The sequence below is a fragment of the Staurois parvus genome, unplaced genomic scaffold (genome assembly GCF_062004578.1).
Source record: "Staurois parvus isolate SC_StPar_1 unplaced genomic scaffold, SC_StPar_1.0 ptg001032l, whole genome shotgun sequence".
NCBI lineage: Eukaryota > Metazoa > Chordata > Amphibia > Anura > Ranidae > Staurois > Staurois parvus.
Window position 1 is genome coordinate 1,548,020 of NW_028318828.1, and position 20,217 is coordinate 1,568,236.

At 45.5% G+C, this 20,217-nt stretch overlaps 1 protein-coding gene across 6 annotated transcripts in view; it reads right to left on the reverse strand.

The window, feature by feature from the left end:
• PACS2 (phosphofurin acidic cluster sorting protein 2) overlaps window positions 1–20,217 on the reverse strand; it is a 1,098,307-nt gene that overhangs the window by 646,726 nt on the left and 431,364 nt on the right. For 4 of the 6 annotated variants that reach the window (XM_089657827.1, XM_089657829.1, XM_089657826.1 and 1 more), the window contains exon 11: window positions 19,284–19,343. The exons of the other annotated variants lie outside the window; for them this stretch is intronic. In XM_089657827.1, the coding sequence (XP_089513953.1) occupies window positions 19,284–19,343 (60 nt within the window). The remainder of the gene's footprint in view (window positions 1–19,283; window positions 19,344–20,217) is intronic. 6 annotated transcript variants of the gene reach the window in all.

Sequence of the window (20,217 nt, forward strand, 5' to 3'; positions counted from 1 at the left end):
AGGCCCGTAATCTGCCTGCACCCTATGTCAAAAAATTAAACACACCAGCAGTGTGAAGAGACCTGAAAGTGGCACATGGCAGAGTGTGGCGATGGAGACAGCAGCAATGGGAGGCCGTACAGGGACCCATGACAGACTCTAGACTTGGCAGCAGCATGAGGAGGCGGTATATAGGGGCCCATGGCAGATTAGGGGCCTGGCAGCAGCTATGTGAGGCCCGTAATCTGCCTGCACCCTATGTCAAAAAATTAAACACACCAGCAGTGTGAAGAGACCTGAAAGTGGCACATGGCAGCAGAGTGTGGCGATGGAGACAGCAGCAATGGGAGGCCGTACAGGGACCCATGAGAGACTCTGGACTTGGCAGCAGCATGAGGAGGCGGTATATAGGGGCCCATGGCAGATTAGGGGCCTGGCAGCAGCTATGTGAGGCCCGTAATCTGCCTGCACCCTATGTCAAAAAATTAAACACACCAGCAGTGTGAAGAGACCTGAAAGTGGCACATGGCAGAGTGTGGCGATGGAGACAGCAGCAATGGGAGGCCGTACAGGGACCCATGAGAGACTCTAGACTTGGCAGCAGCATGAGGAGGCGGTATATAGGGGCCCATGGCAGATTAGGGGCCTGGCAGCAGCTATGTGAGGCCCGTAATCTGCCTGCACCCTATGTCAAAAAATTTAACACACCAGCAGTGTGAAGAGACCTGAAAGTGGCACATGGCAGCAGAGTGTGGCGATGGAGACAGCAGCAATGGGAGGCCGTACAGGGACCCATGAGAGACTCTGGACTTGGCAGCAGCATGAGGAGGCGGTATATAGGGGCCCATGGCAGATTAGGGGCCTGGCAGCAGCTATGTGAGGCCCGTAATCTGCCTGCACCCTATGTCAAAAAATTTAACACACCAGCAGTGTGAAGAGACCTGAAAGTGGCACATGGCAGCAGAGTGTGGCGATGGAGACAGCAGCAATGGGAGGCCGTACAGGGACCCATGAGAGACTCTGGACTTGGCAGCAGCATGAGGAGGCGGTATATAGGGGCCCATGGCAGATTAGGGGCCTGGCAGCAGCTATGTGAGGCCCGTAATCTGCCTGCACCCTATGTCAAAAAATTAAACACACCAGCAGTGTGAAGAGACCTGAAAGTGGCACATGGCAGCAGAGTGTGGCGATGGAGACAGCAGCAATGGGAGGCCGTACAGGGACCCATGAGAGACTCTGGACCTAGCAGCAGCATGAGGAGGCGGTATATAGGGGCCTATGGCAGATTAGGGGCCTGGCAGCAGCTATAGGAGGCCCGTAATCTGCCAGCACCCTATGTCAAAAAATTAAACACACCAGCAGTGTGAGGAGACCTGAAAGTGGCACATGTTTGAGGCATGATTCATGGCGGATTTAGTCAGTTGTGTCAGGAACTGGTGGTTTGAAATCCAGACTAATCCACGCCTGATTCATTTTCACAAACGTGAGTCTCTCCACACTTTGGGTGGACAGTCGTGTCCTCCGCGGAGTTACAATACCTCCTGCCGCACTAAACACGCGCTCCGATGCCACGCTACTGGCCGGGCATGACAGCCTTTCAAGGGCAAATTCAGCTAGTTGGGGCCAAAGGTCAAGTTTCGTTGCCCAGTAGTCAAGGGGATTGTCTACCTCGGTTGGCAGGGTGCTGTCCAAGTAGGCCCAAGCCTGTTGTTTGAGCTCCTGCTCCAGGTCCACCTGATGCTGCTGCTGCGGCTGGTTAGTAGTTTCCTCACTGCGCTGGTGAAGAAAGCTACTCATCATCGACTGCAGACTGAGGCAGCCGCTGCTGGTGGAGCTGCCACTGCTCCTACCACCCCACCCCTCCCCTGCTGCCATGCCAGCGGAACGCGAGCGCACAGGGCCCACAGTGTCTGAGGATGGACGTTGGCGCACAAAGGCAGAGACCAACTGACTACATAGGTGGTTTTTATAGTACGTAATTTTGGCCTCCCTCTCAGCAGGTGTGAAAAAGGCCACCATTTTGGACCGGTAGCGAGGGTCCAACAAGGTGGACAGCCAAAAGTCATCCCTCTGTCTGATGGTTATTATTCGGCTGTCGCTACGCAAGCAACCGAGCATGCTATGGGCCATTTGTGCCAAGGAATGCGAGGGACTCCCTGCCTCCATCTCCACAGCATACTGCCACGGTGCGTCTGGGTCCTCTGTCTCCTCCTCCTCCTCCTCTACCAGATGCTCCTGCTCCTCCACTCCTGTCCGCTGAGTGGAAAAACCACCCATTTCACTCAATAATTCCTGAGCACAAATGTCCTCCTCTACCTCCTCCTCTTCTTCCTGTCCTGCCCCCACAGGGGTCATGTGGCGTTGAGATCTGTGCGCCACGTCTACCGCACCCTGACCAGCCATTGTTAACAGCATTTGTTCCAGGACGTGCAACAGAGGAATGACGTCGTTCATCCCATAGTCCTGCCGACTCACGAATAGCGTGGCCTCCTCAAAGGGCCTGAGCAAGCGGCAGGTGTCACGCATGAGCTGCCAATGGCTGACATCTAAGTTACACAGGGGAGTACCTTTATCCGCTTGTAACATCAGGAAATCGGTGATGGCCTTTCGCTGCTCGTAAAGGCGGTCTAACATGTGTAGGGTTGAATTCCACCTTGTTGCAACGTCGCAGATCAGGCGATGCTGTGGAATTCCGTTCTGCCGCTGCAGCTCAATGAGGGTGTTCTTTGCGGTGTAGGAATGGCTGAAATGCATGCACAGTTTACGTGACATTTTAAGGATGTCTTGCAGTGGGATGGTGGATTTTAGGAACCGCTTGACAACCAGATTGAACACGTGAGCCATGCATGGCGCATGGCACAACCTTCCTTGACGCAGAGCAGACACCATGTTCTTTCCGTTGTCAGTCAACATGGTTCCGATTTTTAGTTTGCGCGGAGACAGCCATCTGTCGATTTCTCTGTTCATTACACTCAGCAGTTCCTCCCCTGTGTGACTACGTTCGCCAAGGCATACCAGGTGCAGCACAGCGTGACACCGTTGCGCCCTGCACATGTGATATGCCGGTCGGGTAATGGGACTTGGCACGGGGGTGGCGGCTGAGGACACGGCGGAAAAAGAGCTGGTAGAGGCGGACATGCTTGCTGGACCAAGGACGTGCAAACGTGGAGGCAAAAGCGTCGTGACCTGTCCAAGTTGCTGGTGCGGCTGTGCCGGCACCACGTTCACCCAGTGGGCCGTAAATGACATGTACTGTCCCTGACCGTAGTTACAGCTCCACACGTCGGCGCTGCCGTGCACTTTGGCAGAGACCGACATGCTCAAAGACTGGCCCACCATCTCTTCTACATGTGAATGCAGGGCTAGCACTGCCTTTTGGGCAAAGAAATGACGGCTTGGCACTCTCCACCGCGGCGCGGCACAAGCCATCATTTCTCGGAAAGGTGCTGAGTCCACCAGTTGGAAAGGGAGGGACTGCAGCACCAGCAACTTGGACAGGAGGACGTTCAGCTTTTGCACCGTCGGGTGCGTGCTCGCAAACTGTTGTCTCTTGGATACGGATTCCAAGAAAGACTGTTGACGGAATCCGAGAAGAGGAGTAGCAGGAGAAGGAGCATCTGAACGAGCGGAAGATGCCAACGAGCGACAACTCCCCTCAGCAGAGGTGTTGGAGCCTTGACTGGCTGATAGAGGGCGATTGACGACGTCGGGTGACGGAGCAAGTAACGGAGCGGGTGATGGAGCGGGGGCTGGGGCAGGCAGAACCGCCGTATGTTTATCACGGTTTTCCCAGGCCACCGAATGGTGACGCTGCATATGCTGACGCAACGCTGTAGTCCCAACATGGGCCCCCTGGCCACGCTTGCATTTCTGGCCACATAGTCGACATACGGCTACGTTTACTTCCTCGGGCGGCTTGAGGAAAAATTGCCACACCACCGAGTAGGAAACTTTGCCCCCGCTACTCTTCACTGGCTGACTGCTACTTCCTCCGTGCGCACCGGCACCACTACTGGCCGTGGTGGTAGGCTGCAGTGGAGCTGGTGCTCTACTCCGTGGACGTTTGGCTCCACTGACACTGATGCGACCCTGCTGCTGTCTCCTGGGCAACCCACCGACTGTTTTGCTCGCTGCCAAGCTGCCACCCTCTTCTCCTGATGATGCGGAAGAAATTGCCTGATGACGACGAGGCTGCCAAGTGCGATCAACCTCCTCATCATCAAGTAGGGTCTCCGCCTCACTACTAGCCCCCTCGGCTGCGTCAGGAGACAGACCTGTCTCTAGACCGGCTACCGAGCCACTCTCCTCGCCAGTACTTGTTCGCTTGGCTGCTGAAAAGGCCGATGTCTCCCCCCGTTCCTGACCGCCCTCTGTTAGCTCTTCCTCACTGTACAGTGGGGCTGAGCCCACAGCATGCGATACTTCGCTTGGTGAGGGAACAGCAAAGGACAGGGGCAGGTAGAGGACACGTGATTTCAGTGGGCTTGCTCCCGGGCCATGCCAACTAACGGTTGTGTCTGACGTACCCACCGACCGTTGGCTGTAGGTGTCAGAGGTGACCTGGGAAGAGGAAGACGACCGAGCCAACCAATCAATGACGGCAGGGTTGTCGGTGGAGACACGACCGCTGGATGACACCGGGAGCACTGGCCTCTGGCTGCGAATACTGCTGCCTCGACCCCTTCCTCTGCTGCCACGTCTGCTCGCTCCTAAAACATTGCCTCCTCTGCCACTCCTCTGCATGTTGTCTGACATACTATTTAATTCAACGATTAGGTGTCCCTGAGTAACAATTCTCTGGCACTCAGTAACAATTCTGTCTGTCCCTGAGTATGAATTCTGTGGCCCTGAGTAACAATTCTGTGTCTGTGCGAGTAACAATTCTGTGTCTGTGCGAGTAACAATTCTGTGTCTGTGCAAGTAACAATTTTGTGTCTGTGCGAGTAACAATTCTCTGGCACTCAGTAACAATTCTGTCTGTCCCTGAGTAACAATTCTCTGGCACTCAGTAACAATTCTGTCTGTCCCTGAGTAACAATTCTCTGGCACTCAGTAACAATTCTGTCTGTCCCTGAGTATGAATTCTGTGGCCCTGAGTAACAATTCTGTGTCTGTGCGAGTAACAATTCTGTGTCTGTGCAAGTAACAATTTTGTGTCTGTGCGAGTAACAATTCTCTGGCACTCAGTAACAATTCTGTCTGTCCCTGAGTAACAATTCTCTGGCACTCAGTAACAATTCTGTCTGTCCCTGAGTATGAATTCTGTGGCCCTGAGTAACAATTCTGTGTCTGTGCGAGTAACAATTCTGTGTCTGTGCAAGTAACAATTTTGTGTCTGTGCGAGTAACAATTCTCTGGCACTCAGTAACAATTCTGTCTGTCCCTGAGTAACAATTCTCTGGCACTCAGTAACAATTCTGTCTGTCCCTGAGTAACAATTCTCTGGCACTCAGTAACAATTCTGTGTCTGTGCGAGTAACAATTCTGTGTCTGTGCAAGTAACAATTTTGTGTCTGTGCGAGTAACAATTCTCTGGCACTCAGTAACAATTCTGTCTGTCCCTGAGTAACAATTCTCTGGCACTCAGTAACAATTCTGTCTGTCCCTGAGTAACAATTCTCTGGCACTCAGTAACAATTCTGTCTGTCCCTGAGTATGAATTCTGTGGCCCTGAGTAACAATTCTGTGTCTGTGCGAGTAACAATTCTGTGTCTGTGCAAGTAACAATTTTGTGTCTGTGCGAGTAACAATTCTCTGGCACTCAGTAACAATTCTGTCTGTCCCTGAGTAACAATTCTCTGGCACTCAGTAACAATTCTGTCTGTCCCTGAGTAACAATTCTCTGGCACTCAGTAACAATTCTGTCTGTCCCTGAGTAACAATTCTCTGGCACTCAGTAACAATTCTGTCTGTCCCTGAGTATGAATTCTGTGGCCCTGAGTAACAATTCTGTGTCTGTGCGAGTAACAATTCTGTGTCTGTGCAAGTAACAATTTTGTGTCTGTGCGAGTAACAATTCTCTGGCACTCAGTAACAATTCTGTCTGTCCCTGAGTAACAATTCTCTGGCACTCAGTAACAATTCTGTCTGTCCCTGAGTAACAATTCTCTGGCACTCAGTAACAATTCTGTCTGTCCCTGAGTATGAATTCTGTGGCCCTGAGTAACAATTCTGTGTCTGTGCGAGTAACAATTCTGTGTCTGTGCAAGTAACAATTTTGTGTCTGTGCGAGTAACAATTCTCTGGCACTCAGTAACAATTCTGTCTGTCCCTGAGTAACAATTCTCTGGCACTCAGTAACAATTCTGTCTGTCCCTGAGTAACAATTCTCTGGCACTCAGTAACAATTCTGTCTGTCCCTGAGTAACAATTCTCTGGCACTCAGTAACAATTCTGTCTGTCCCTGAGTATGAATTCTGTGGCCCTGAGTAACAATTCTGTGTCTGTGCGAGTAACAATTCTGTGTCTGTGCAAGTAACAATTTTGTGTCTGTGCGAGTAACAATTCTCTGGCACTCAGTAACAATTCTGTCTGTCCCTGAGTAACAATTCTCTGGCACTCAGTAACAATTCTGTCTGTCCCTAAGTAACAATTCTCTGGCACTCAGTAACAATTCTGTCTGTCCCTGAGTATGAATTCTGTGGCCCTGAGTAACAATTCTGTGTCTGTGCGAGTAACAATTCTGTGTCTGTGCAAGTAACAATTTTGTGTCTGTGCGAGTAACAATTCTCTGGCACTCAGTAACAATTCTGTCTGTCCCTGAGTAACAATTCTCTGGCACTCAGTAACAATTCTGTCTGTCCCTAAGTAACAATTCTCTGGCACTCAGTAACAATTCTGTCTGTCCCTGAGTATGAATTCTGTGGCCCTGAGTAACAATTCTGTGTCTGTGCGAGTAACAATTCTGTGTCTGTGCAAGTAACAATTTTGTGTCTGTGCGAGTAACAATTCTCTGGCACTCAGTAACAATTCTGTCTGTCCCTGAGTAACAATTCTCTGGCACTCAGTAACAATTCTGTCTGTCCCTGAGTAACAATTCTCTGGCACTCAGTAACAATTCTGTGTCTGTGCGAGTAACAATTCTGTGTCTGTGCAAGTAACAATTTTGTGTCTGTGCGAGTAACAATTCTCTGGCACTCAGTAACAATTCTGTCTGTCCCTGAGTAACAATTCTCTGGCACTCAGTAACAATTCTGTCTGTCCCTGAGTAACAATTCTCTGGCACTCAGTAACAATTCTGTCTGTCCCTGAGTATGAATTCTGTGGCCCTGAGTAACAATTCTGTGTCTGTGCGAGTAACAATTCTGTGTCTGTGCAAGTAACAATTTTGTGTCTGTGCGAGTAACAATTCTCTGGCACTCAGTAACAATTCTGTCTGTCCCTGAGTAACAATTCTCTGGCACTCAGTAACAATTCTGTCTGTCCCTGAGTAACAATTCTCTGGCACTCAGTAACAATTCTGTCTGTCCCTGAGTATGAATTCTGTGGCCCTGAGTAACAATTCTGTGTCTGTGCGAGTAACAATTCTGTGTCTGTGCAAGTAACAATTTTGTGCCTGTGCGAGTAACAATTCTCTGGCACTCAGTAACAATTCTGTCTGTCCCTGAGTAACAATTCTCTGGCACTCAGTAACAATTCTGTCTGTCCCTGAGTAACAATTCTCTGGCACTCAGTAACAATTCTGTCTGTCCCTGAGTAACAATTCTCTGGCACTCAGTAACAATTCTGTCTGTCCCTGAGTAACAATTCTCTGGCACTCAGTAACAATTCTGTCTGTCCCTGAGTAACAATTCTCTGGCACTCAGTAACAATTCTGTCTGTCCCTGAGTATTAATTCTGTGGCCCTGAGTAACAATTCTGTCTGTGCGAGTAACAATTCTGTGTCTGTGCAAGTAACAATTTTGTGTCTGTGCGAGTAACAATTCTCTGGCACTCAGTAACAATTCTGTCTGTCCCTGAGTAACAATTCTCTGGCACTCAGTAACAATTCTGTCTGTCCCTGAGTAACAATTCTCTGGCACTCAGTAACAATTCTGTCTGTCCCTGAGTAACAATTCTCTGGCACTCAGTAACAATTCTGTCTGTCCCTGAGTAACAATTCTGTCTGTCCCTGAGAATGAATTCTGTGGCCCTGAGTAAGAATTCTCTGGCACTCAGTAACAATTCTGTCTGTCCCTGAGTAACAATTCTCTGGCACTCAGTAACAATTCTGTCTGTCCCTGAGTAAAAATTCTGTGGCCCTAATAACGTTTCTGTGGCCCTAAGTAACAATTCTCTGGCACTGAGTGAAAATTCTGTCTGTCCCTGAGTATGAATTCTGTGGCCCTAACTAGCGTTTCTTTGTCCCTAAATAACGATTCTGTGGCCCTCATTAACAAGTCTGTGTCCCTGAGTAATGGTTCTCTGTCCCTAAGTAACTTCTCTCTGTCCCCAATTCTCGTTTCTGTGGCCCTAACTCTGTCCCTGTCCCTAGTACAGAGCGGTCTGCCTCTGTTCAATGACTGCAGGCAAATGAAGATTTCCAAAATGGCCGCTATATATACCTCGACCATTACACAGTGCTGGCTGGCTGGCTGCTGATTGGCTGATGCGATCACATGTCGTTGAGGAATGCATTATGGGGCAGCGCGCCTTGTCTGCGCGCCTTCCCCGACATCCCCGCTCCGTCGCCGCACATGTCAGCCGCCATTTTCGGAAAAATTTCGATTCGCGCGTCCGAATTAGGCTGTTTTTCGGATTCGGCACGAATCGAAATTTTTCCGATATTCGACTCGAATTCCACTTCGGATACTTCGATTCGCTCATCTCTAATTATTATGTTATTACATATGTCACTTGACGGAGCAGTTAGGGTTTTGAAGCCACCGAGACCATTGAAATCGGAATTTGTGGTATGAAAAATTCTGAGTTGCTGTTCTCTTCTCCATTTCACAATGAAGATTGAGTTCAGCAATAAGTGTTGCGAGCGAGGGGGTAGTGTTGGATTTCCATGATTTGGTGATGTTGCCTTTTGCCACTGCTAGTACGTGGATTATAACAGTACGTGAAGCTGAGGGAAAGTTGTCAATTCCTATGTGTAGGAGGGCTAAAGCAGGATTTGGAATCGTCAAGATTCCAGTTATGGAGGAGATCAATTGGAATACTTTATTCCAATACAACTTGAGAGATTTACATGACCAGAGTACATGGAGGGTTGTTCCTATTTCACCGCATTGTCTCCAGCACTTGGGCGAGTGTTGAGCGTAGTATAGGTTAAGTTTAACGGGCGTTAAATACCACTGATGTAAGGTTTTCATGTATGATTCCCAGTGGAAGCTACATTTGGAGGCGTTGTATGTGGTATTGAAGGTTTTAGCCCAAGTGTGTGGAGACACGGGTTGAAGAAGGATTTTTTCTCAGTTAGTTAGGGAAGTGGTATGGATATCAAACTGAGTTTTATTTATTATCGTGTAAAAGGTTGAGATTCCCTTCTTAGGATATTGCGTTCTGTGGAAGAAAAGGTACGCAGTGGAGGGGATTGTGAGTGCTAGAGGCAAATCCATTTTGTGAATGGCATGGGCTATTCTTATATATGTGAAGTTTTCATTGTCAGGAAGGTGAAATTTCTCTTGAAGATCAGTAAAGGACTTTAGTTTATGATTTGAGTATAAGTCTTGAATATGGGCTATACCTCGATTTTCCCATTGTGTCAGGTTTAAAGAGGGGATAATGATGTGTAGTATAGCAAGTGGAGTGGGGATTTTTGTTTCGTTTTCTGGGCGGTTAGGGGATAAGAAGTCAGACCAGGCCTGTAAGGAGGCTTTTATACACGGATGTTTGGATAGAGGGAGATTTTGTGTATGTAAAGGGAGAAATAGAAGTTTGTCCGGAGTATGTGGGAGTTGTGGGGGAATTTCCATAAAGGACCACGATTTGTCTTTGGTGGGATGCCACCAAAAGAAGAGCTGGTCTAGAAGCGTGGCATTGTAGTAGGACTTTAAATGAGGGAGACCTGCTCCTCCCCTGGAGAAAGGTCTGATTAATAAACTAGTCGTGCACCTAGGTTTTTTTGAATTCCACATGAATTTGTTTAGGATCGCTTGAAGTTTGGAGAAAAAGGAGTTAGGAACTGGAATAGGAAGAGTACGGAATATGTATAGTATTTTAGGTAATATGCACATTTTTAGGGTTGCTATTCTACCCATTGTCGATAATGTTGGTGTGTGTAGTTGCTTAAGTTACCGTGGGATTGAGTCGAGTAGTAGTTTGATTATTTTCGAATAATTGGTTAGTTGCGGTTGTGAGTTTGATTCTCAGATAGGGAATGCTGTGTTGTGCCCACGCATAGGGGAAATGTTTGGTCAGTATATTTTGGATCTTAGGAGGGGTGTAAAGGTTCAAAATGGAGGATTTATGTTCGTTAAGCTTATAGTAGGAGACTTCAGAATAGTTGTGGAGGTGCATGAGTATTGTTTGGAGCGATCTAGAAGGATTAGTGACCATTAGGATAATATCGTCCGCGAAGAGGTTAATTTTATGGTCCGTTTTAAGATGAGAAATACCTGTGAATGTTGGATCATCTCTGAGTTTAGATGCCAAAGGTTCTATTAATAAGGTGAAAATTATGGGAGACAAGGGGCAACCCTGTCTGGTGCCATTAGATATCTGGAAGGGTTGTGAGAGTATACCGTTCGTTAAAACTGTAGCAGATGGATTAGAGTAAAGGGCGAGGATCGCCGATAGCATCCACTCTGCAAGTCCAAATTTTTGAAGCGTACGTTTGATAAAAAGCCAGTGAATTCAATCAAATGCTTTTTCAGCATCTAGCGATAAGAGTAATGAGGGTTGCTTGGTGGCTTCAAGTTTATAGATTAGGGATATTATTCTTCTGGTAGCATCAGGTGCTTGTCTACCTGGGATAAATCCCACTTGGTCGGGGTGAATCAGTGTGGGGAGGTAAGGAAGCAATCTTTGGGCAATTATTTTTGCATATAATTTTATGTCCGTGTTTAGTAGAGAAATCGGTCTGTAGTTTTGGACCATTTGGGGATCTTTGTTTGCTTTGGGGATGGTTGTGATTACTGATTGTAGCATTTCAGAGGGGAATGTCCCCTTAGAAGCGGCATGGGTAAATAATACAGACAAATGTGGTGTGAGGTTGGGTGCCATTATTTTAAAGAATTCCTTAGTAACACCATCGTTTCCTGGAGATTTATTTAGGGGTAGTGTTGTTATAGTACATTCTATTTCTGTGGGGGAGATTGGTATCGATTGGCCTTTGACACAGTCGACCACCCCCTCCTCCTCAAAAAACTACACTCCCTCGGCCTCAGAGATTCTGCTCTCTCCTGGCTCTCATCCTACCTGTCACAACGCTCTTTCAGCGTTACCTATAATGCCACCACCTCCCTCTCACTCCCTCTCTCTGTTGGGGTTCCTCAAGGCTCTGTCCTCGGGCCCCTTCTCTTCTCCATCTACATCTCCTCCCTTGGCCAACTCATACACTCTCACGGCTTCAACTACCACCTCTATGCCGACGACACACAAATCTATCTCTCAACCCCCCACCTCACCCCCTCGGTCTCCGCCCGAATCACACACCTGTTGAGCGACATATCAGACTGGATGTTGCTCCACTTCCTTAAACTGAACCTCTCCAAAACCGAGTTTCTTGTCTTCCCTCCAGCCCGGACACCACCCCCCACTGACTTCTCCATCATGTCCAACAACGCCACCATCAAACCCGCCCCGCAGGCCAGAGTACTTGTTGTCATTTTGGACTCCAACCTATCCTTCCAGCCCCAAGTCCACTCTTTAACAAACTCGTGCAGACTCCACCTCCGCAACATCGCCAAAATCCGCACGTTCCTAACTCCAGAAACCACTAAACAGCTCATCCACTCCCTCATCATATCACGACTCGACTACTGCAACTCCCTCCTCACTGGCCTGCCTCGCCGCTGGCTATCCCCGCTTCAGTCCATCCTGAATACGGCTGCCAGACTCATTCACCTTTCCAACTGCTCCTTTTCCGCCACCCCCCTCTGCCAATCCCTCCACTGGCTTCCGATTGTGCAACGGATCAAATTCAAAATCCTAACGCTGACTTATAAAGCTGTCCATCATACTGCCCCGAACTACATCACTGACCTAATATCCAAGTACTGCCCAGCACGCACACTCCGCTCCTCACAAGACCTCCTTCTCTCTAGTTCCCTGGTCTCCTCCTCCCATGCCCGCCTCCAGGACTTCTCCAGGGTGTCACCCAGCCTCTGGAACTCCCTGCCCCAACCCATCAGATTATCACCTACTCTCCTCTCCTTTAGGCGCACCCTGAAAACCCATCTCTTCAAGGAAGCCTACCCCGCCCCCTGCTAACTTGCCGACCTCCTCCACTCTTCCTACCACTCCATCCCCCACAGCTATCTCCTCCTGTGCCACCATCCCCTCCCTCCTAGATTGTAAGCTCGAAAGAGCAGGGCCCTCGATCCCCTCATGTTTTGCATTGTATTGGTATTGTTCTGTCACATGTTCTGTTCCCCTCTGTAATGTACAGCGCTGAGCGAACTATTGGCGCTTTATAAATACTGTATAATAATAATAATAATAATATCGATGTAAGTTGAGTCGCTGAAAGTCGGGGTAATTTGGTAGTGTCTAGGAAGTTTTGAATGGTAGTGGTGGTGGGTTGGGTTGTGTCTGGATCATCATTAATGTTATACAGTGTTTGGTAATATTTCGCAAAGGCGTTAGATATGTCTCGTGGGTTTGTAAATAGTGCGCGTGTCGTTGGGTGTTTAATAGTGGCGATCTTAGATTTAAGCCTTTTTTGTTTAATTATTTTCAATAGGAGTGCATTCGCTTTGTTACCAAGCGCATAGAATTTAGATTTGGTTCTCTGTAGGTTAAGGTCGTAATCGTGTAACAAAATTATTCGTAATTTATTTCTATCAGAGGCCAGGGTTGCGGCTGTGGAGGCGTTTGGGTATTTTTTGTTAATTTCCTCGTTCCGTTTAATGGAGGCTAGGATTTGGTCGATTTGATGGGATCTTTGTTTTTTGATGCGGGAGTTTAATTGTATGAGGATACCTCTCATGTATGCCTTATACATAGGCCAAATTGTGGTTATAGGCATGTTTGGGGTTGAGGTGGTTTCAAAGAATAGGTTATGTGCTTCTAAGATATGTTTCTGGTGTTCTGGGCTCTTCAGGATTGTAGTACAATATTTTTTAAATACATTAGCGATACCAGTGGTTGAATAGACCAATGCTCCATCAACTCATTTGATCTTAATGTAATTCCTTGATTTCTTATTTCTCAAAGCTCTCATTAAAGTATTTACCCTGTCTGTTCCCCCACTAATATCTCTCTTTTGCCATCATAGTAAATGTTCTTCTTGTTTCTTCTTCTATTAAGTTACATAATTCCTCTCTCATTTGCTGTATCCCTTTTTGTTATTCTCTTCTTATTTAGCTGTTCTAATTCATATAGTTCTCTTATAACCAAAGTCCTAGGTGTCACTCTAGACTCAAACCTGTCCTTCTAACCCCATGTCCAATAGCTGGCAAACTCATGCAGGCTCCACCTCCGCAACATCTCCAAAATATGTATGTTCCTAACCCCAGACACTACTAAACTACTCGTTCACTCCCTTATTATCTCATGTCTGGACTACTGCAACTCCCTTTTCACTGGCCTACCCCAACACAGGCTAACCCAGCTTCAGTCTATCCTGAACTCAGCGGCCAGACTCATCCACCTTACCAACCGCTCCTCTTCTGCCACCCCCCTCTGTCATTCCCTCCACTGGCTTCCGATTGTCCAACGCATTCAATTAAAACTACTAACATTTACATACAAAGCCATTCATAACGCTGCCCCAAACTACCTCACCGACCTGATACCCAAATACCACCCAACCCGGATTCTTAGCTCCTCACAAGTTCTACTTTCTAGCTCCCTGGTCTCCTCCTCCCACGCCCGACTGCAGGACTTCTCCAGGACTTCCCCCATCCTCTGGAACTCACTACCCCAATCCATCAGACTGTCACCTACCCTCCTCACCTTTAGGCGCACCCTGAAAACCCATCTCTTCAGGGAAGCCTACCCCACCCTTATCGAACAGTCGATCTCCTCCACTCCTCCTACCACTCCATCCCACACAGCCACTTCCTCCTGTACCACTATCCCCTCCCTCCTAGATTGTAAGCTTGAAAGAGCAGAGCCCTCGAACCCCTCGTGTATTGTTTTGTTACTGTATTGTCTCATGTACTGTCCCCGACTATAATGTACAGCGCTGAGTAAACCTTTTGGTGCTTTATAAATACTGTATAATAACAATAATCATTTTGATTTTCTTTTGCTGTTCCTTTTTCTTCTTTACTCCAATTGCTATCAAAATTCCCCTGATATACAGTATGCTTTATGTGCTTCCCATATCGTAGCCATGGAAACTCCTTCAGTCTCATTTCTTTCAAAGTATTGTTCAAACTTATCTTTTATTTTTAATTCCGTCTCATGATCCTGAAGGAGCATCTCATTTAATTTCCATGTATTTCTTTTATCCTGCTCTCTTCCCCATCTTAATTTCATTGTGACAGGTGCATGGTCTGATATAGTTGTAACTTCTATATTTGTTTTAACCACTGACTCCATTAGTCTATGTTCTACCAGTATGTAATCTAATCTAGAGTACGTTGCATGTGCCAGAGAGTAGAACGTATAGTCCCTATCTCTAGGATGCTTCACTCTCCAAGCATCCAAAAGTTGACATTAAAATAAAACTTTCCACATAGATTTCAACCATCTACCTTCCTCTCTCTGCCCATGCAATGTCGTATCAATCTGAGGATCCATGCAGATATTGAAGCCTCCTGTCACAATCAAATCATCCATTTTGAAATCCATCAACCTTCTCAAAAACACCTTTCAAATAAGTCAATAGATTTCTGTTCGGACAGTAAATATTTGCCAGTGTACACTCTGTTTCTTCTAATCTGCCTTTCAAAAATAAGAATTGTCCCTCTGGATCAATCACCTTATCCAATTAAAATCTTACATGCTTTCTATATCAATTGCCACGCCTTTAGCGCATCTTATTGGAGGATCTGCATAGTAGCAGGTTGGGTAGCAATTAGAGTAAAGTTTTATATTTGTTTCCTGTGATAGGTGGGTTTCTTGTAAGAACGCTACTGTAATAGATCGTTGTTGCAGTTCTCTGAGAATCTTATGTCTTTTCCCTGGGCTTTTCAGCCCTTTAACATTATAGGTCATAAAACTAACTTCCTCCATTTCCAATGTATAAATATTTTTTCTCAACATAGATATCATCATCCCTCCAGAGGAACCCAGGGCTAACTCCTACACATGTCCCCCTACCATCCCCCTCCCCCCCACATAACTACCCATTCCCCTCCCCCCTCAGACTTTTAACTTGCCTAAGAATCGTCTGTGGTCCTAATCCCACCATCACTTCAACACCAGGGTGGGGTTCTAATCTCACACGCCTCTCTAGTCTGCATTCTTGAGACCCCCGGCCACGTTTCCAAGTATCTTTCCTGCGTCCCGCCTTTCTAGGAGAGCTGGAGGAGAAAGAGAGGGAGAGAAAAAAAACATCTCATTTCTCCTCCTCCCTCCTATTTTATCTCTGATGTCTTTTCCCACTAGGGGATGGTTGCCAGCTCTCATTTTCAGTTCCCCAAGTCTCATTTACTCATTCTTCCCAACATGGGATATCTATTTTCTGTAGTTCAAGTCTCTCACAAAAGTCTCTGAGATCTTCCGGAAACGGCAATCTTGCAGAACGACCATTTTTCCATCCGATCAAGCATGCAGGGAATCCCCAGCTGTATGGAACATTTGCTTTCTCATCTGTTCCAATAATGGTTTCAATATCCTCCTCCTCATCAGTGTTTCCACTGATACATCTGCGAAAATCTGTAGGCTTACTTCTCCATATTTTATTTCCGATCTTTCTTTTATCTTCTTCCAGAGCTCCTCTTTATAATGATGGAATCGTACGATCACGTCCCTTGAGTTTCAATTTCTACTTTCTTGGAATCTTCCAATTCTATGCACTCAGTCTTGAGATGTTCTGTTGCTGGTCTATCCATTATTGTATTAAGCATTTTTACCATTATTTCCGTCAGATCTTTCCCTTGTAAAATCTCGGACAGGCCTCTTATTCTCAGATTGCACCTTATGTCTCTATTTTCCAGATCTTCCAGTTTATATAGCAGATTCCTTTGTTCTTTTCTCACTTCTTCCATTTGGTTTTCCAATTTTGTTATAACTTGGGCATGTTTATCCAATTTCTCCTCTGTTTCCTCCACCCTTGACAATATTTGCCCCTGATCCTTGTGTATTTTTGCCATCTCCTGTTTTATAGATCTTTCCAAGCTCTTAAACATTTCTGCCATGGTAGGCATTGGTGCGGTCATCTCTTGTTCTTTGGAATTCTCAATAGTCACTACATTTTCTAGATCTTCCGTGTCTGTATTTTGACTAGTATTAGATATTCCCAGAGACAATCTGGAGCAATCACTGATTGTATTTTCCATCTCCCTTCTTTCACTTATTCCTTGTTGTCTCTCTGGGGTTTGTCCCTCTAAGTTTTTTTCTTGTGAGGGTATATTTTTTTTATATAACTTGTTTGGGACGTTTTTGCCCCTCCCCCTTTGTCACTTTGCTTTTCATGATGACATTATAATTTTTTATTTTTTCCCGGCTAAAGGGTTACTTCTATGGAGTAAATTGGGGTTATGGCTCTCGGGACATAATGTCCCTTTAATTTTTTACTTCTTCGTTCTTTCTCCTTTCTACCTGACTAGGGGTCTCTTGGTTCTCTCTTTTCTATCCTTCTCTCTTGTCTCTCTGTGGTGACTTCCTCATCTGAATCCCTTGGGTGAACCCCCCCATAAACTTTAAAGAATATAAGTCCACTTTAAGATTTAAAGTTTTTTTAACTCATCGTCCCCTGTAGCTCCTCGTGTGCCACCTTCACATCACCTTCTTCCACTGCAGTGGCTATGGGTGGTTTTCCTCTTCCCAACTCAATCAGGCTGTCAGAAGAGTCCCCCAGCGGTGGTGAGCTATTAGGGGGTTCACCTCCCTGGGGTTCCACAGAATAATTGGCAAGCTTGCAGAGAAGCGGTCCGATTCTCCACTGTGACCAGCCGGAATCTCTCTCTCCTACACTCTTCAGCAGAGGTCACGTGTTAACCGCTCCGACCCACGGCAGGGTTTGCCTCTCCTCCGGTAAGCTGACTCCTCTCGCTCCATCCTCCGCCTCACCACTGCCCCTCATCACTGCCGTCTGCCACCATCAAGGGAGCACACCCCAGCCAAACACCCCCCCAGGGACAGCTCCATGCCCCAGGTATGTCACAGTCTCCTGGGCATCACTTTTTGCGGGACGCCAGGAACGCTTGGTGTCCGAGAGCTCTCACATTGAGCTCTCAGTTGGCGCCATGTTCAGTCCCCTCCCCCCTATCCATGAGATAAGATTTTTTTCAATTTAAGCACTTTTAATGAAATCGGTAGAAAAATTCCCCTGCAAGGCAATGTCAATGTGCTAGTATGCATAGCATACAAGCACATTATGTGAAACTTGAAACTAAGCCCTCCAGCGGCGCGTTGTCACCGTTGACAAGGCTTCTATCTTCACCCACTCTCTCTTCTGGGTTTGTGGGCTCCAGTGGCTTGAATGGCCAAGTCATGATTATGTCACTGTTTACGGCACACAGCTCTGAAGGAATGGCATGGGCATGCTGTTCCTTCACAGCGCTTTCGCCATTACTCTACATAGGTAAATATCTCCTAAAAGATGCACGTTTAGGAGATATTTATAGCACTTACAGGTAAGCTTTATTATAGGCTTGCCTGTAGGTACAAGATAAAATAACTGAGTTTACAACCACTTTAAGCTCTTCTTTAAAGGTAGGCTGAGACGAAGGTGATCATTTTTTGTGTGCAAAAAAGCATATGTAATGGAAATGGTTATTGTTTTATAATGATTGTTCATTCTGAGCGCTACATTTATCTGTGAGACTGTCACTTGTGGCAAAGTAAATAGTATTTTGTGGGTACATGACTGTGACTGTGGTATATGTACGCAGTGTATATAGCGACTAGGCACAGATTCTTTTAAATTAACCCTATTCGAGCCCCTCCCACAGTCAGGAGACCACAAGTTGCACACAGGCCCACTGTTTTCAGAATGGCTATGCCTCCATAGCCAACATTAGTGCATATAACATCTTCTTGTGTCACTCCCATTCACATTAACACTGCACATAATTATACAAACATATTTGTCTCCAGAACAAAGTCTGCAACATTGTGTGCTAAAATCCTTGCAATGTACATTGATCACACAGAGGGTGATTTCCTCAACAAAAAAGCAGCTACTCTTAAAGGGCCTATTTATACAGGTCACCTTCTGAAGAGCCATTTGCTGTGGATCACTATTCAGAAGGCATTTGACAGGCAGTGAGGAGGCATTAATTCGCCTCCTCACTGCCTGTTTTAACCCCTAAAAATCAGCACCACCATGCTGCGGACGTGGCACAGCCCCATTCAGGGCACTACCGCCTGCCAAACGCAATAGATCATTTTGCTGTGTATACCTCCATTCGGCTGCATTTGCAGCATAGGGGATGGTAAAAACAGTTAAACCACCCGTTTTTAACCACACACACACCCCTTCCCCCCAAGCAAAAGTGTAAACTAAGCCTTAAAGGCTGTTTTAAAGGCAAGAAGAGTGGACACACCAAATATTGATTTACAGACTAAGCCTGGTCAATCAGAATTATCTTGCTGGATCGGCTGAATTTTGGTTTCAAAAAGATTTAAGATATGTTACACTCAATAAAAGACGTGATGATAAAGTACATGTTATCCAATAATTGGAATGTTTGTGATGTTCTTTTGAGACATTGTCTTTAAAGAAAGATTTATGTGCATGTGTAAGGAAACTGCAACATCCACAAACATGATAAACCAAAATAAAGAAACATAACATTTCTAAATATATTTTCCACTGATGTTTGCACTATGGAGTGATTATGTATAGTTTTATTATGGGTCAGAATAGTCCCTTTGTGCTTTTTTTTGCATTCACAGCTAACTAAAATTGCCCTAAAAATTTAATTGATTAAAGAATATTTCATCCAGATTACCGGAGGAAAAGAAACAGTATATATACTGTGTTCCACATTTTATATTAAAAAAGAACTAATCTAGCAAACAAAAATATGTATTGTCAAATTCTTAGTAAAAAGAAAGCTTTCTTTAACGTGATCAAGCTTTATCCCAAATTAACTTACATCAGTGTTTGCTGATTGGGTGATGTCACGATGAGGTCTCTCGGTGTGGATGGTACTGTGCTGCACACATTAGAAATCAAAGAAATATTTGTTATAGTGGTTAATATATTCCTATAAAAATGCAGATATAAAATCTTGAAAAATGGTTAAAACTTCATATAATCACATTAGAAATATAAAATAAAATAAGGATTGCAATTTTATATTCATTTTAAAAGTTTACGACTACAAAAAGAAAAAAAAAAAGTATGAAAAAGGTAACACAAAAATAACTATACCCAATATACAGTATATTGCCAAAAGTATTGGGGCGCCCTGCCTTTATACGCACATGAAAGTTAATGGCATTCCAGTCTTAGTCCGTAGGGTTCAATATTGAGTTGGCCCACCCTTTGCAGCTATAACAGCTTCAACTCTTCTGGGAAGGCTGTCCACAAGGTTTAGGAGTGTCTATGGGAATCAATAAACCTGGTGATTAAATTCTTCATGATCATTAATAGACATGTGCATAAAATATCAAAACGTGGTAACCAGTGAATAATCATTCAATTATAAATACTGTGAAATAAAAATCCCCACAAATATATATATAAAATGTCCAATAAATATAAGTCAAATTAAATAGAGAAAATACTGTGGAAAACAAAAAATGTTAAAAAAAAAAAAAAGTCTCCAATTGATTTATGTCTAATAATGATCATGAAGAATTTAATCACCGGGTTTATTAATCTTATTTATATAGAATAAATCAGGTTTATACAATATTAGAGCGCGGCACCTTTGTCCCTTAACTGCACATATATATGAGGATGTGAAAGGGAGCCTGCGATCCAGTAATATTTTAATATAGAATACAAACTCCAGTGGCTCACAAGTGACTTAAGGCGTCAGCATACCAAGATATTTTGGACAATTTTATGCTCCCAACTTTGTG